Source organism: Zootermopsis nevadensis, unplaced genomic scaffold (assembly GCF_977971745.1).
Source record: "Zootermopsis nevadensis isolate Lab colony 2312 unplaced genomic scaffold, Znev_1.0 Znev_ptg000053l, whole genome shotgun sequence".
NCBI lineage: Eukaryota > Metazoa > Arthropoda > Insecta > Blattodea > Termopsidae > Zootermopsis > Zootermopsis nevadensis.
In genome coordinates this window covers 27,517-45,211 of record NW_028259185.1, presented here as the reverse complement: position 1 = coordinate 45,211, position 17,695 = coordinate 27,517, and the positions used below count along the sequence as shown (strand labels likewise).

Here is a 17,695-nt window from a genome sequence, read left to right as displayed (position 1 = left end):
ACTGAATGACAGTTCAAGCTCAGATGATGAAAGTCCATCTCTTGGTCACAGTGTGTCTGAAAATATTTTATCTGCTTTTGGTTTTGATGAATGAGAATTTAAATAAACATTCAGTTTATTGATTATAGTATATAAAGTTTATTCTGTAGTTATTCTTTAATATTATATAGAGGTTTTAACATGATCCACTGTGGATGAGCAGATGTTTTTTTCAGATTACCCTGAAAACAGAATGATTTGTTACATCACAGGAATATAGCTTTTTACCACTGTGCGTACGCTGACGGGTCTAAAGGTTATGCTGATCGATGAATGACTTGTCACACAAATCGCAGGAATATGGCCGCTGGCCATCATGTAATGTGTTCTCTTATTTTGCAGGACTGTAGCGAACAAATCGAAAGTCTTCAAAGCCTAGAAAATTTTATTCCATTGTGTGCTGATCATGCATTCGCGTTCACTGGGCGTTGACTGTGACGTCACAACATGGCGGATATGTTTCGTCAACTTTAAAATTTAGAATTAATATAGGTATATGTGCTTGCGTTTCAGATTTTCATTTATTTATATTTATTTATTTATTGAAAATGTACTACATACCGAAATCCTGTATCATTTCAGAGGGTGAATCTGTTAATTTTTTAAAAGATAAGGACAGAACCAAAGCATCTGATACAGAGTTGGATGCTGAGATAGATGAAGAAATCTCAACAGTAGGTGAGTGGGTTTTTGTAACACATAGAACAGAGGCGCTGGATACATTAGCAGTTGAGGTGGGGGAGTATAGTTTGGATATTGAAGGAATACGGGAGGTTAGATGGCCTGATGATGGAAGACCAACAAAGGGAACTACGTATTACACGAGGCTTGCCAAACATTCTTCAGGGTGTGGGCAACTTTGGCAAAATTTGTTCTGTATGCAGGCAACGTGAAGCTCAATACGTGTGTGTGTGTGTGTGTGTATATATATATATATATATATATATATATATATACACTTTTATCTGCATAATTTTCTATACATTATATACAATAAAAATATAATGATGATAACGTGAAAAGTTAGTAAAAAATGCAATTCCCAACCTAGGCTAGGGTGTGTTTATTTTTAGCACATTTTACGTGGTCACCACACCAACAGGTACACACTTTAGATTCCTGGTGACAAAGTATCGGGTGTTTGTAGCATGGCTCACGATGCCACAAGGAAGACCTCAGGCCCTCGTGTGATCTAATTGCTTTCCGAGGAGGTGTACGGTTATAGATTCAGTGTGAGTGCCTTGTCTGTCTGAAAGAGGAGTTTGAGATCAGGGGATGTGCTTAGTGGCAAATTTCATATGAACTGTATCTGTAGTGTGTGTGGACTGGTAACAACGAAGACATGGCAGACCAATTTGTCTGAATATTAGTGTTTCAGAAGATCAGTTGTGTGCGTGATGGGGAAGCAGCTTTTTTGGAGTTGGAGATGTGAAGAACCAGACAGAATGAAGCACCTGGAGTGTTTGTTACTTGGATAAGGAAGTGCAGTATTCAGGTATGTTAGGGAGTAGAGTTTATTTACATCCCATAGATCCTTATTACGACTAAACCAAATGATGTAGAACATGTCATTTCATACAACATACATGAACCTCAGTACTTTCGACACAATTACAAGGACGTGTTTCACATGTGAATGTACATAACCTGGAAAATAAGTTTACAAATTAGTTAGTCAATGCTTTTTGGAGGAAATAATCTCTTGTTTACTGTTAAAATAATGTGAAACCTATAAATACACTCTGTGAGCAAAATGCAATTTCTTAATATTAAAGCAGATAGTACATGTAGTTACCATTGGGCTTTAGTCAGTCGTTACAGAACAAGGACTGCATTAGTACAAAGCATTTGATAAAACATTAAATGTTTCTTGTAAAAACCCCTGTATGGAACATCATTAGCGTGTACTTTTCTGCTCTGCTAGCTGGTTGGGGTGGAGACTGTAGGAAAGGAAGGTGGACCCACCAAGTCGGAGGAATTTCCCACCGGTGAACCCCGGAAGGTCGGAATCCATGATAGCGGCATTCCATGGGCAACATTACGACTGTCTGCTCCTCAAACGAGTACAGGTACGCAAAAGTAATTGTGTAAACTGTCTTTAAAAGGTCGATTTTATGGGTGCCAGACTCGGTATCTCATTTCTATTGAAAGACATAGATTATGGGGTATGTGAGATGAAATAAATAATTCTGTGACATAAGAGTGGATATAAGTGTCCTGTTATTACCTTCAGGTTTTCCAGGCAAACTTTGTGTACATTTTTCATAACTTTTCTTGTCTTATCCTTGTTTAATTGTGTCTCTTTGCCCCCTCCCTCCACCCAATAGTAATAAAAAGAGAAATCATTTGTAAATGTATGAAAGGAATGTTAAAAGATTGATTTCTGGATCACTATAATTTCAGCAGTGGCTTGTTTGACATTTCATTATAGCTGTTGAAAAAAAAATGTTACGCACTCGTCTGAATCGGAGGAATCTGGTTGGTGCCGAAATCGGTTAAACCCTCTGACACCCAGCTCTAACACTGGTGGAGTGCTGTTCAATTGTACGTGGAAGTAAATCCGCTAACTTTGAATTTTGTCTTGCGCACAAAAGTACAGAATGAAAATTACCGATTTCTTCTGATCCACTCAATTCTTTTGAACTGAAGTGAGCCATATCTTGAAGTGTCAGTATTTATTACATCCAACAACCAATCAGATTTCTATTCAGTCACTGCAACAGTACCAGTGCCAGTTGAAAATAAATAATTCTGAATCTTTATTACGCAGTTTTCTGTTCTCAGTCGTCACTTTATCTCTCTTAGGTCAAGTTATTTGGGTTCTGAACTTCATTTTGAAACATTCCTAATTTGTTTTCTTTTCCAGAGTTGTATGATAAATTTTCACCAAAGTGTTCTGTAGTGCAGATTTGTATGTGCATTATTTCAGGATTAAATTTGGGAAAGTGGCAATGAAATGTCGAGACAGTAGAGCGTTGTCACCCGCAATGCAAAGAACAGGTGCCTCTGGCATGTGTGTCAGTGGATAATACCCCGACTCGTCGTGGAGGTGTGACGGGCACCATCGCTTATTACACTCCTCGTACAGCTCCCATGGTGCCATCCATCATTGTGCATTGTGTCAATGAGGTTGAGCTTTGTGGTCTTAACAAAATTAGCTATTTTTAAGATACTTGACTTTGCAGTATCGTGAGCTGTGATAGCTCAGTCAGTACAGTGACTAGCTGCAGGCTGGGCGATCGGGGTTCGATCCCCGACGGGGACCGAGGATTTTTCCTCTGGTCTCTGCGTCCAGACCGGCTCTGGGGCCCACCCAACCTCCTCTGCAATGGGTACCGGATCCTTTGGGTCCTGTACTAAGCTGCTGTTTGGCATTTTTAAGTTTGTTTTATATTTGAAAGATGTGGTCATGCTTGATCTGTTATGCCAGAATCAATATTAGTGAGCGAAAATTTGACTCACATTCAAAGTGGAAAATGCTAATCAGTCACATAAAACTGACAATGGGTCATCCTCTAAATCTGTTGTAAGGTTATGAGATCTTCGCCTAAAAGAACTTGTATATTTCAAAGACTGCTCTGCAGTGGAAACTGTACACGATTTTGAATGCTGAAATAAATTAGGATGTAATTTTAATGAGGCTGCATTGAAAAGGTGCATTACAGTTATGGTTGGAACTTACTAATATGATGTAAACTAAAAGGGTAATATTTTGATATAGTATGTAATACATTACAGCAATTTTACTAATCACGACACAAGGAGCATGTGAACTGCTTTCCTCTGAGAACTGTAACATAATTGGTCATTTTTGTTTAAGCAGAAGTTAAACAAATTCTGATGCTGATTTTGCATTTGCATTGTGAGGAAGAGAAGTTTTTAGTGTGAACTGCCTGTTTGGTGTTCCATACATTATTATAGGTTTTTTATTCCAATTTTTGTTAAACTAAGTTAAAAATCCAAGGCAAAGCATGTAGGTAAATGTGTAAGCCTGACGTAGTAACTTCTGAAGAGGTTATTGTATTTGTCTTGACGGACACAGTTTCATAACCAAATATCAAAGTGAAATGTGTAAAATTGCAGCGATCCATATGTATAACAACATTTATTATTAAGTAAGTAAAGTGTAAGTCAGTTCAAGAGTTAGAATCACGTGTATATCGCAATGTTGTGACAACCTGTAGACTTGTAGGTAGATTGCAATTTTTAAGAGAAACACTGTCTCTATCATCAGGGCTGACGTGGCCATTCTGGGATGTGGAGAGATTGATACGGGATCACAGGGCCCTTATACCTGTGACCGATTAACTAATATTTTCTCGAAGACAGTTCCACATCGAGTCGGTTAATTAGTTGTAACGTCAGAAGTTATGTAGTGTCAAAAGACGTGTTACAACGATTGGGAATGATGCGTCCGGAGAGATTCTGACTCTGGCAGGCAAATATTGAACAGTAATGACTGCATATTTAATTCTAAAGACAGTTTCAAGTTTCCAAACACAATTATGTGCTCATTACTACATGTTTGGTTTATGTACTGCAATATCTTTATATATAATTCATGAGTAAGCTTAGAACAATTGTAAAGTTTGCTTTGTGTCTTGTGGTTCTTAATTATCTCCATAGCAGTAGCTGAGATAATATAGTTGATTAGTAGTGTTTTAGTTGGGATATTAAAATATTTTATTAAGCAAAACAAATTCCACAACTAAATGTTTCGTATTAAACTAGTTGATTAGTGTTGAAGTAGTACATTCTCTTCATGAGTTATTGTTCTTTTTTCTCCTTCAACTTTTACATGTGAAACTGTTTCACTTTTAATTTCGTCAAGATTCATTTCAAGTTTCGGTGGATGTGCTGAGTGGCAACTTTCATGTGAACTGGTATCAAGGTGTCACACGAAGACACGGCAGACCAATTTGTCTGAATATCAGTGTTTCAGAAGATCAGTTGTGTTCGTGCTGGGGAACCAGCTTATTTGGAGTTGGAGATGTGAAGAACGAGACAGAACGAAGCACCTGGAGCGTTTTTGACTTGGATAAGGAATTGCATTATTCAGGTATGTTAGAGAGTAGAGTTTATTTACGTTCCATAGATCCTTCTTAGGACTAAACCAAAGGATGGAGAACAAGTCATTTCATAAAATATACATAAACCTCAGAATTTTAAATAGAAATACAAAACCACTTTAAATATAGATTATAGATATACATAAAACTAAAGAAATTTCAGCAGAGGTTAAATAATCTGCAGAATGGAAAGAGGTTACCTCTCAATGCAGGCTTGAACACCTTTAAATCATTTAGAGTTTTAATTGTTGGTGGAAGATTATTAAATGACTTGATACGCGTATAGTACGTTCCTTTTTGACGTTTATTAGGGTTAGCATAGATTATACAAAAATTATATGCTTGTAGTTAATTTTTATTTCAGTGTTGTTGAGATTTGTCAAACTCATTTTTTACGTACAAAATAAAAGTCTAGGTGTCCATGAAACCCAAAGGTTCTGGAAATAAATATGACATGCGCCCTGGTGTGGAGAAAAGGTGTTTAGAGTATTACAGTAAGTGCAGTACTTGAAAGTTACTGTAACTAAAACATTTGACTTCCCTTACCAGTGAATCTGGCCTGCGTTGTCACTCGTTATAACTTGAAACTGCTGCTTGTGTTTTCCAGGTCGTGGAGACAGCATCTGGTGCTCTGAAGTCGAGCACGACGGATCCGTTCTACCGTCGTCAGTGCTGGGAAATAATTTGCTGTTTCTTGGTGGCATCCCTGAATTTTAATGATGATGAGAATAGAGTGCAGCAGCTGTTCTCCTGTCCAAGGTATATAAGAGCAGTTGGAGGCAGAAGAATATTGTCAAACTAACCTCATTCTTGATATTAAAATAGTGTACAAAATAAAAGATGTTTTTCCAGCCTGATGGTACTAACATGACATAACGGATTGTTAATCACTGGCTTTTCAACGCAGAATTGTAAGCGAGTCCCAAGGCAGTCTATGAGGCACTGTTATAGATTTTTCTCTGAGCACCCAGAACTCATTATTTACTGGTACAGTGAGCCCGTTAGAGGCTGTATCACAATTAGTTTGTGTTTAGTATCCTGCCAGTACCAGGAGGCTTCTACAAGTAATGTATTTCTTTGTCATATCATAAACCCAGATTTCCCATTGGCTCTGTGCCTCTTACATCAGTTGCTGATTTAGGAAGCAGCAACTGCATTGGCCACTGTTGTGACCAACATTTTGTACACTGAACATTAGGATGTGAGTGTGATTATCTTTACTCATTGTCATTGATGATCCACATGTGGAGATCTCCGCAGTCCATGGGATTCCGTACAGATTGCAGGACAAGCAAGCCAGAGCCACTCACCAGACGGCAGTCACAGGCAAGTTCATCCATTTGAGTAAATTGTTTAATAAACTTCTTTTCTGAATTATAATACCATTATTGAAAGAAGAAGACCTTTTTTTCCTGAAAAGTAGTAAATGGTTTTAATGAAATGAAGAACTTGTCTATTTCTTCTATTGAGACTAAAAAGAAACAATGAAGAACGTGATTTTTCTTTGCCAGTGTAAGGAACCACATTTTGAGGCTGACCTCCACATAGTTCTATACGAGGTGCGATCAGAAAGTTTCAGGCTGTGTCAATAGAGGGTGAACCGAATGTAGTACGAGCTTCTGCCGCTAAGGGGTTGGGCCTACATTCATAGTGAATCAGTGTGCCAGCCGGCATCATCGAATTAGTATTTGTTTCTTAGTTACGGGCGTTTTGGTAGTGCATTACACTGACCCTCCTGCGATTTCGGAATGGCGGATTTTCATGAACAAATCAAATTTTGCCAAAGACTCGCCAAAACAGCTACGGAAACCTATGAAATGCTAAAGCAAGCATTTGGGGAGTCCGCAATGGGTCGTGCACAAACTTTTGTGTGGCATTCACGTTTTAAAAATGGCCGAACCTCTGTCGATGATGATGAGCGTTCTGGACGACCATCTTCGAGCACAACGCCCGAAAATGTTACGAAGATTCGGCAGGCCATTCACGAAGATCGACGTCGTACCATCAATGACTTGTGCGACATTGTTGGGATAGGCTACGGGACCTGTCAGCTGATTCTAAAGGAAGAACTCCACATGCGACGCATCCTGTCTGAAGACCAGAAGCAGAATCGACTTATCGTTTGTCAGGAGCTCAAAGATCTTGCAAGAACCGACCCCAACTTCCTTTCTAAGCTCTGTGTGACTTCTTCCTCTTGCCAAAGATGAAAATTCAGCTAAAGGGAAGGAGATTTGAGACGATAGAAGAGATTCAGGCAGACTCGCAGATGGTGCTTCACAGGCTGACGAAGAAAGATTTTCAGGGATGCTTCCAGGCTTGGCAGCGGCGCTGGGATCGTTGTGTTCACTCCCAGGGGAACTACTTCGAGGGCGATGGATAAATTTAATACCTGAGATAAGTGTACGGGTGTTTATAGGCGCAGTCTAGAAACTTTCTGATCGCACATCTTAATTGAGAATGCATGGAGTTTACCTCCATGCTCCCACTGCCTCATGGCATTGCGCTTAGTCACAAGGATAACTTCAGCTGATATAGCGAACCATTAAATGTTTAAAAATCATAATCGGTGTTGGTTTTCTGTAAGTCCAAGTGGTGTTAGAACCCAAAGACCACTGTGAGAACCTGAAATCTCTCTTAAAACCACATTTAGTATGTGAACTTGTTGAAAGCGTCTGCTTCATATCTGGAAAAACCAGTAAGGCCTGTCGTGTAAGTTGGTAGGAGTGTTTGTTGCTGCAGCCATGAAAGAGTTACGACGGTGTTCCTTGTTTGTCACTACACAATGGTGGCGATATCACAGGAAGCTGGTGAGTTCAGTTTTATAAATTTAGATTGTTCAACATTGAAACAATTTATATTACTGATGGTGAAGTTTCCACCTTTGCTTCCAGAAGGCATTATAAAGTGGCATTACTGATGGTGATATGGAAAATAAATCTAATTGCCCCTTGTCGGTTGAATTCACCTTAGTAGTAGAAGTGCTACAGATGTTGGCTGTGTGGTAGAGGCTTGCCATTTCTTAATCTTTCATTTAAGTCCTTTCTCCATGACATCAAAACAGGCGAACCTGAAGGGCATGGACCGACTGGTGCTTACAGACTCCCTTGCTGTCATAATGGGGCACGAGGAGAGGGAGCCGTGTAAGCCGGGACACCTGGCACTTGTTCTCATCTTGGAGGCAACGATCAACATCCTCGGCTCCAAACAGACGGCAAGCGAACTGTTCGTTAAATATCCACTGAATCAGTGGCAACGGAACTTGCGTGGGTCTGACGTGATGTGTGTGAGTTGTAGAGTTTGTAGTTGCAGTATTATGACGTGTGGAATAATGGCCCACTTGGCGAATGTTTTAAATTTGCTGGGGGGGAGGAAAGAAAGGTTGCAATATGAATCTGTAAGCGAGGGAGTTCAGAATTTGTCAGGTCGCTGGCTGTGACACTGTCGTGACCCGTATTTAAAGTTAACTTGTCAATGGGTTTGTAATGAACTTGACAGAATTTGTCTTCTGAAAATGGAAGGTGCTTGTTCATTGGCTAAGGTGACTGCTTGGTGAAGTAAAACTGTGTGTTCTTAGAAGAGTGTGATGTCTTGATTTCTTGAATGTGAATGTATTTTTTCTTTCTAGGAGTAGCAGATTACGAGAAACAGAATGATCCTTCAGATTCTACTGAGCACCATGTGACCCGCGTACTGCTAGCCAGAGAAGCGTTGAAGTACGTGCGGCAACAGTTGGCAGACCGACTTGATGTCAGAAGATTAAACCTGCTGGGAAAAGAAGGAACATCGTATCCGCAAGAGACTGATATCAGTCTGAACGAGGCATTCGTTGTGTGAGTACATGAGCATTAGAATGTATTTGATGTGGTTGTCGTGTGAGAGAGATGAGTCTGTCCAATTTTATTAGGTACTTTAGATGTCTTGACTTTAAGTATGTTAGTTGATATGTCGAAAGACCTATGTGCGGTGAGAGATTGGCATAATTGCAGTATCTGTGGTACGCTAGAGGCATTCATGATTCTCTAGTGAATATATTGTTTATAGGACATCAAAATTGGAGGTTAGGTATAGCTTGTAGACGAGGGTGGTGACTATTTGTGATAAGGTTTTGTTACATGTGAGATGTGCACAGTGAGCGGAGCTGCCGGGATATTTTCTGTTCTTGTGCTTAAGTTTAGAGTTTCCTGTGTTGAGCAAGGGGATCGGTTACAAAACTTGTAAGTTTGTGGTGTGGTGTCCGTTATGAATTTGGATTTGTTTGCAAAAATGGAGATGACTGTCAGAGGTTCCATTTATTTGAGACTTAACCATATGTTGAGAGTTGTCAGGTGTCAGTCTCATGGACATGTGATGAGGCTCAGTATTACTTCTGGTATATTCCGTGGTTGGTGGTGGGGTAAGGGGATTTGCATTAGGAATGAGGAGTGGTTTGGTTGGTTGGAACCAAGTATAGAAAGGCAGTGCCACTTATGTGGGTCACAATGTACCAGTGCTGGTGTTGTCAGGATTGTTATTTTATGTCTGTAAAATGGTTGTGAAGAGTTCTTGGCTTAGGAAAGACTAATTTGTTAGTGTTGTCAGTCAGATTGTTTATAGGAAGAATGTAGAGATTGTTTTTTTGTGTGTGTGAGAGAGAGACAGGCTGAAGTTATTGACCATTTAGTTTGGTTAAAGATTGTTGACCTGGAAATGAAATGATATATGATGTCTGTTTGGTGTTCGTTGACCACCTTGGCTGCTCCCTCATAAATATATTTTTACATAACCCCTCCTTCCTCTCATCTTGGGCTCCCATATCGCACCCACGAAAACCCTCAGTTATTTTTTAGAGGGCAGAAATCAGGAAGGAAATGCATACAATACGAAACCCGTGTCTCCCCTCCATTCATTTCTAGAACTTATTACTACTGTAAGAATCCGTTCTGAAATGGAAGGGAGGGGACTTTAAGTGGTACAGCTCTTTTGCAGGATGTTTGTTAAAATATTAGAGTGTTTGAGCTGTCTGCGAGTGAAGATTCCTTTGCGTATGATTCTTGGAGGTAGAACGTAGCTTTGTTTGTTGCACGTTTTATTGATCTTGTTATTGGGTAGTCAATCAACATACGATTATGATGTTGAAGGGGTCCCGGGATCTTAATAAACATTGTGACCACAATCAGAAATTCTCGTGTAGACATGCTGGCAATTCAGTAATCAGCGTGCACTAAAACTCATCTCGTAAAACTGTTTATTGACGTAATGTCAGATACAAAATATTGTTTTGTAGAATTGCTTTCTTTATTTTGTTGTGTTTCTACTTGTTACATTGAGAGTGCTGCTGCTGGTGTCATGGAGAGATGTTTCCTCAAAGTAAGAAATTTTTGGTGGCTCCTTTACTTAGTGGGGAATCCCCACGTCCATATTACAGAATGTCTAAGTATTTGCGACCGGGTAGGTGGCCCCAGCACCCTGCCAGTTTCTTTAGCACTTACAGTCATCCTTCCATCATGTTATGTGAATTGGGTGTGGAGCGAGAGAGAGAAGGCAGGCAGTTGTCTTCTGGCAAACTGCTGCTTCTGTAATTGCTGGAAATGTGACCATACGAGTAACCAAGACTTTGAATAAAAATCTGCCCCAAGATGTGGGCGTAGGTGTGCGGATTATTTTAAAAAGGGTAGCAGAAAAATTGAACGTAGTTTAGCGTAATGAATGGCGCGTTGCTTTGGTTAACAAGGAAATGATCATTTGTTTACCGTAGCCGAAACAAATTATTTACGAACACACAGTCACGAAGGTCATATTGAACGGCTTTTCACGTTTGCTTTACTTCATCGTTTTGTCGTCTGATTTGACTTCGTTTGTCCCCACCATTTTCCTACGTGATACGACCATAATTCGTTGCGTTGGATACGTTACTGGGCGGGGGAAAAGGGTCCCTTTGTAATTTATGAAAGTGACATTTGACAACTTGCCGAAGTGTAGCCTAGAACGTTTGTACATTGGCCGACAGAATTCGTGTATTTCTACATTGATTTGAGGTCTTGTTCGTCCTCGTAATCGTTAAAAAACAACTCGGCTCAATTTGAATACTAAGAAAAGTGTTAAAACTAGCTACTACATGTTTGTCCAGGAAGGCACTGATGTTTTGTAGTTGGTAGTATAGCCAGTTTGTTAGGATTCCAGTGAGGCAGTCAGAAAGGAAAAGAATGAGCACGGAAGTTGCATATGGCAGATCAGATGTTTGGAAGAAGATGGCAATAATGATGATGACAGTAATTGCAGTAAACTTGTCTTCGCGATGTGTGTGTTACTTTTTTTTCAGAATTGTCACCTTTACTCAGAACACCTGATGTGATCTGGATATGCCATTCTGGTCGCTGTGGTGTGACAGCAGATAGGTTGCGGTGTTTAAATATCAGTGTTGTAATGCAGTTTGGAATAAGCAGGGTTCCTAATGACGTAGGATGTGGAAAGAGGCAACTCCATTCTGAATGAATCTGGTTACATGTGGAATGTCACGGCCATAGCACTTTGGAATTTCCTGGAAACTCGGCTATGCTGTCAGAGGAATTTTGCACTTATCTTCATCCAAGATTGTTTCCTTCCACACAAAAGACTGAGCTACGCCGCAGTTTAAAATATAAGGTGACATTTTCATTGATCTGTCTTTTACACGAACATTTGTCATTTCAGAGTTGGTGACCATGAAATAATGACTTTTTGTACAGACTGGATGCAGCGGCTTGTTATCGTTTAGGTTCAGCTGTAACAAGGTAAATGTTAGGTGGAAGGAATATGTTGTTTGTGGCAATTCTTACTAATATAGAATATCACAATTTCTTATCTTATATAAGAATTATTAAGAAATCTGTCAAACTGCCCTCCACTCTTTCCATTTTAGTTTTGATTAGATCGATCATTGCTGGTGGACGTCGTGGTCTCTTACAATTGAACAAAGTTTGAGGTAAGGGATTCCTATTTATTATTATTGTTCATCACATTTAATGTTTTCATCTGCATTTTTGTGAACTCGTGTAAGAGAATTAGACTTGTCTTCTTTTTAACACAATTTCAATTAACATTAGATTGACTTGTGTGTGTTCACGGCAACATTGATAATAAAAGAATATTCCAGTAGGCAATTAACTTTTTACAATTTTAAAGGAATTAAACGTGTTTCGTGGCCCAGAATCTTAATAAAAATATGTCGATGCTAAGATAATAATTCTAACACTTTACAATTCCTGATACATCGACATTATTAAAGTGTTTTAGGGAACTCTGAAGAATTTTTATTTCGGATTTAGAAGCCTAATTATCGACGAATCTCCCTCTCATTATCTCCCTACATCAGCAGATTAAATCCAGGGAATGTTTGCTATTATTGAGTGCAAAGTATTTATGGGTGCAAAATGTGGTCTTTCACTTTGAGGGAGGAACATAGACTGAGGGGCTCTGAGAACAGTGTGTTGAGGAAGATGTTTGGACCCAAAACGGGAGTGGGACAGATAAGAGAGAAAAATGCTTGACGAGCTCCACACCCGATGTTGTTAGGGCGAGTTGAGTGTTTACAAGGCCTGAAGGGAGGAGACCTCGGCGTAGGTGGCAGGATAACATTAAGATGGATCTTAGGGAGACTCGATGTAGCGAATTGGCTTTCCGAACACGATAATGAATCTTCTGGTTCAGTAAAGGAAGTGGGCTATTCTTTGACAAGCCGAGAACCATAGAATATCTTGCTCATTGCAGGTTGAGAGTAGCGTGACTGTTCCCAACTGTAATTCTCGCGTTCATTTGATAAATTTAAATGACGTATTGTGCTCTTGGTTTATATAAACGTGTAACTTAGGCAGGAAAGTCCTTAATCATGTAAGCTCTTACGCACTTTTACTTCTACAGAGAGAGAAGAACTCGAAAATTTTATGCTTATGAAAAGGCGTAACCTTCTTTTTCCAAAATTTGTTTGTTAACTGCCCGGTTCTGCAACAAAGGTCGCATAATTTCTGTGGCATGTTTTTGTAAACCTTGACAAAGATGGCTTACTACATCGGCGAGCGGGAGGTCATTGCCCCGATCAGCTGGTAATGCCGCATGGGTTAGTAAATGACGTCATAGCCTCGCGTCACACCCAGGACAGAACAGGACTCTGAAACCACGGATAGAGCGAGCGATACAATCCCATGTCAGCAGATGCGAGTCGAGAGACCGACGGAAACAAGGCCATGAGAATAAAGCCTCAGTGGGAGACCCGGAAGGGGCGAGGGAGCCATCTCAAGCGTGCGCCGTGGATCATAAAGCATCAAGGATTGGACTGCGAGACGCGGGATCAACATTTCTAGATCAACGATCACGCAGGTTATGAATTGGCCGTGACACCAACTGAGACTCGAGTCCATGCCTACCGATTCGCTAAGCTAATTAAGAATCCCTGAGACAACCCATCAAAACCCCGAAATATCCCACCAGCTACGTCACTCTCCGGGGTGGGACGCAGTGTGCGACCAGCCACGTCGTAGCGGACACCGCGATGTACGCGACAGACATTAAGGAGGCTAATAAGTCCTTTGAAAGTGTGACAAAGTTCAAATACTTGGGAAAAACAATAACGATTCAAAATGATGCTCACGAGGAAGTTAGGAGGAGATTAAATTCGGGAAATGCTTGCTACTTCTCAGTTCAAAATATTTTGTCTTCCCGTCTGATTTCTAAGAACCTGAAAATTAAAGTATACAAAACAATAATCTTGCCTGTTGTTTTGTATGGGTGCGAAACATGGTCAATTTCATTGACATTACTCTGTTAAAAATTTCGGCCACAAACCTGGGTCCACATTTTCGCGTTCCGCTGTTATGTTATGGCAGTGCGCGTCGGTTTGGACCGGCTTTAGAAGGCCGAGACGTAAAAATGAAACTTAAAGATAAAAAGAAGAAGAAGAAGACAGAGCTAAGACTCGAGAACAAGTGTCCGTATCCAGAAAATCATTCCGTACCGAGCATATTTTATTAGCCACGTGATCTAATTAGAGGTTTGTAGAGACTATTACCGATTGGGTACAAGAATACTTTGTGGGGTGGAGTTATTTTATCACGTGCTCGAGGCTGATTTTCAAAAGACATGCGTAATTTATAATTTAAAAAGAACCGGTTATGACGACAGGCGTTTTACTTCTGTACGCTGTCAGAACTTTCGTTCACTGTTTAACGTTCAAATGCGGCAAGCAAACTTTTTAAATTTTGGGACTTTACTGAGTTACGATGCAACTGACCATGAATGCAGAATGCAACGTGCGTGTTATTTCAACAATTTTAGCGTTCCTGAATTTCTTGTCACAGTGAACTTACTAAAACTGCAGCTGTGGTAGCTTGCTTGGTGACACACGCTATGCGACTCCACCCCCATTTAAAAGAAGGTTGAGCTGAAACAGGGTGTTTCATGTTAATTGTCGTTGAAATAAAATTTACTGTGCGTTAGATGTATAACACACCTCTTTCGATCTTTACTTTTTATGTATGAGGGGATGGTTATTCATGTAATAAATGTTTCGAACCCCCTCTGAGCTTAAGATTATGGCAGAGCAGATCTCTATCTATCTACCTGTCCGAAAGTCCATCCACCTGTCTTTATTATCCAGAGTTTCCGCATAAAACACAGTAACTAAGTACAACAGCAGAGCATACAGGCTTGGATTCAAACCAGTAACCTGCCGAGTACGAACCCCATTCCACAGCGCCCAGTTCCCAAGCCGCGCGTCGATGCCTGTTCGTTGCTTGGTTCTCAGCGTCAATAACAAATATAATGCTCCATGCGCTGTGATCTAATAGGGCAAACCACGGAAGTCTAGAATACTTTTCCAGAAGTCAGATTTCTTGAATAGCCCAGCGACTATTACGTTGTCAAGAAGCATTCTGTTCTATAGTTTGTTTCGCAGTCAAATCTAGAGCTCATAACGTGACGAGAACAGTCCTAATGTATTTGAATACATTTATACAAAGACTGAATAATGGCTACAGATTTTCATGAAGCTAAACCTACGATGGCTCAATTTTGTGGGCCCTCAGATTTTAATTGGGAAACTTGGATGTTTTCAAGTTAATGTATGTTCAATAATTCTCTTGTGTTTGGATTATTTACGACGCGAAACTTGGTCAGTGGCATTTATGCAGTGTCACAAACGCCTACATTTTGCGTTTTGGACGAATGCTTTTGTGCTGAAAAGCATGAAACATTGGGTACTTGGCATAAAATGAATTAATGGTTTCATCATCGCACTCAGCTGTGCTGATGCAGTGAAAGGTTTCGACGGACTGGACTCGTAGGTCGATTGAATCAGGTGTCAGAGTTGCAATATTAAGACGAAAATTCTCCGGGATGTCGCGCCGTATAATACAGTAGAAACTGACCGACGTTTCAGAGGTGCTTACTTCCTGCATCATTGGGCACTCATCGCCCTGATGATGGTAGGTAATAAGCACCTCTGAAACGTCGGCCAGTTTCTACTAGATTACTTGCCGCTGTGAGAAGCTGAAATCTCACTTACAGCAAGGATGTTTCTGGCAAAGTGACAACTTGCAAGATCAAGAAGGAGATGGGGGATACCATTGAGGTTGGTTTTATGGAAATAAGTTGCGAGTACGTGGACTGGATCCGTGTGGCTTGGCACTAGGACAGACGGAGGATTCTGTTGATCCTCGGGGTTCTGTTAAAGGCCTGCTTCGTGTTCGGCAGGTCCCGGGTTAAAATCTCGGCTCAGAGCCCGGCTATCTCAGCCCCTTCAGGCAAATTCCGGGATGGTACCGTAAATTAGGCCACGACCGCTTCCTTCCACATCCTTTCTAATTCATTATTCATTGTCTTCCTCTCATTCGACGCTGTGTAATCCGTTGAATTGTAAAAAGATAATCACGAGGAGGTTTTATCATTATCGCAGCTGCGTCGTCTCACGCACGGCTCTGCCTGATTTCCGCTGGCCTTGACCTAAGTAATTGGTTCACGCGGCGATTTCTTGCTTCAGGCAGGATCCGGTACGAGAGCTCGTGGCAGAATTTCCTGAAGAGGACGTCTGCATTTTATGGCTGTCGACACGATCACTGTGATGGAAAAGTTCTCTTATCACGGAATGTTAAACTGCAGGTCGTGTCTCAAATATTTTTAGATGCATTTAACTCTTTGAAGCACAGTGGTAACTATATGTACCACCTGCAGTTATATTTATGGGGTCTTCTTAAGGTACAATTTGGCTGCACGCGACAGAGACGGACTCATCGCAGCTTCCCGCCACTCACTTTTGAGGTGACGACCGAGACATGCGGCAAAGTGTTTGTTTTCTTGAGACGCGTGCACATATTCTGTGAAAAATGAGTATAAAAATGCTTCTAAAAAGGTTACTCGAAGAAGAAGAAGAAGATGTGTTGCTGTGTTATTTGTTGCGAAAGAAAGAAAGAAAGAAAGAAAGAAAACCTACGAGTTCAATATTCAAAACCAGACGCGAAGAAGGATCTTTCTGTCTGTTAATAAAGAATCATTTATCATTAGAAGAAGAAAGTTTCAGGAGTTATTTCAGATTGAATCAAAAGCAGTTTGGTTACGCACTGAGTTTAATAGGAAAAACATACAAACAACAAAAACTGTCGTTCACGTTACGGTTAAGTTTCTTATATTGTATTATTACTAATTATGTCACAAATGTAATGACAATTGTCTTCATTCTGTGATGTTGGTTGGTTCGGGGGTCGAGGCAGTTCTTATAGGAGAATACCTCAGATGAACTTGGGTTGGACAGCCCATGTTGCTCCTCGCATATCCATCTGAATCACTTCATAGTGACTTAAAATGTTAGCTTGTATTTTCAAACGTGGAGCCTTTACGTGGTTCCCAAATGAAGCAATTTCGTCTTCAATTTCTGTATCAGTGTTGGCACTTAACTGTTGCACGAGATTATCAAGAATATCATCATGATTGTTGTTGCGTCTTTTTCGTCGTGGAGGCTGTGGTACAGAGGACTGCGATGCTTCATCTGGACAACCTTCGCTGTTTTCAGTCCGAGTCTCAAACTGTGCGTTTGCCGCTGAATCTGACTCAACATTAGATGCAGTAGGTCTTTCTGTTGAAACCGGTTCTAAGAATTGGAGTCTCTTGAAAAAATCCCACTTAGAATTTTTCGGTGGTGCAGCTGATCCGGTTGACATTTTTCTTTTGCGTTTAAATCAATTGTATGAATCCCGTATATACTTCCAGCGTTTTCTACAGTCTCCATCTGAAATGAGAAAATACGCCCATTTTCGTGTGCGTGTTCTTTGTGTACGATATCACTTATTGAGTGATTGACAATTTTTTCCCTTCAGATTTATGGCGACTGGCGAAAGTTACGCTTCACTATCGTTTGCTTACCGTATATCAGCGCGTCATATTTCACCAATCGTGAAAGAGGTTCTTAGGTGTCTAAGAAACAAGTTGGTACCTCAACTCATGCCTGAACCTACGCAACGAGAGTTTCAACGCATTTCAAACGAATTTTGGATAAAATGGAATTTTCCGAACGCCGTTGGAGCCAATCTCTTTCAACTACAAAGCTTTCTTTTCTATCGTTCTTTTAGCCATCGTGGACGCTAATT

The 17,695-nt window shown here is 40.4% G+C and overlaps 1 protein-coding gene across 8 annotated transcripts; it reads left to right on the top strand.

Annotated features, from left to right (window-relative positions):
- Positions 1-383: 383 nt before the first annotated feature.
- LOC147871455 (transformation/transcription domain-associated protein-like) lies at positions 384-16,727 on the top strand. 8 transcript variants are annotated; one of them, XM_087361181.1, is made up of 9 exons: positions 384-531; positions 622-717; positions 1,410-1,534; positions 1,964-2,108; positions 4,974-5,098; positions 5,716-5,867; positions 6,359-6,434; positions 8,170-8,391; positions 8,734-14,646. In XM_087361181.1, exons 7-9 carry the CDS (start codon positions 6,372-6,374, stop codon positions 8,737-8,739), a joined length of 291 nt encoding a protein of 96 aa, XP_087217307.1. In that variant the 5' UTR covers positions 384-531; positions 622-717; positions 1,410-1,534; positions 1,964-2,108; positions 4,974-5,098; positions 5,716-5,867; positions 6,359-6,371; the 3' UTR covers positions 8,740-14,646. The 8 variants fall into 8 exon arrangements, 6 of the variants coding, with proteins under 6 accessions (XP_087217307.1, XP_087217308.1, XP_087217302.1 ...); XR_015538768.1 differs by having other exon boundaries at positions 396-531; positions 8,207-8,319; XR_015538769.1 differs by lacking the exons at positions 384-531; positions 622-717 and adding an exon at positions 1,114-1,271 and having other exon boundaries at positions 8,207-8,319.
- The last annotated feature ends 968 nt before the right edge of the window (positions 16,728-17,695 follow it).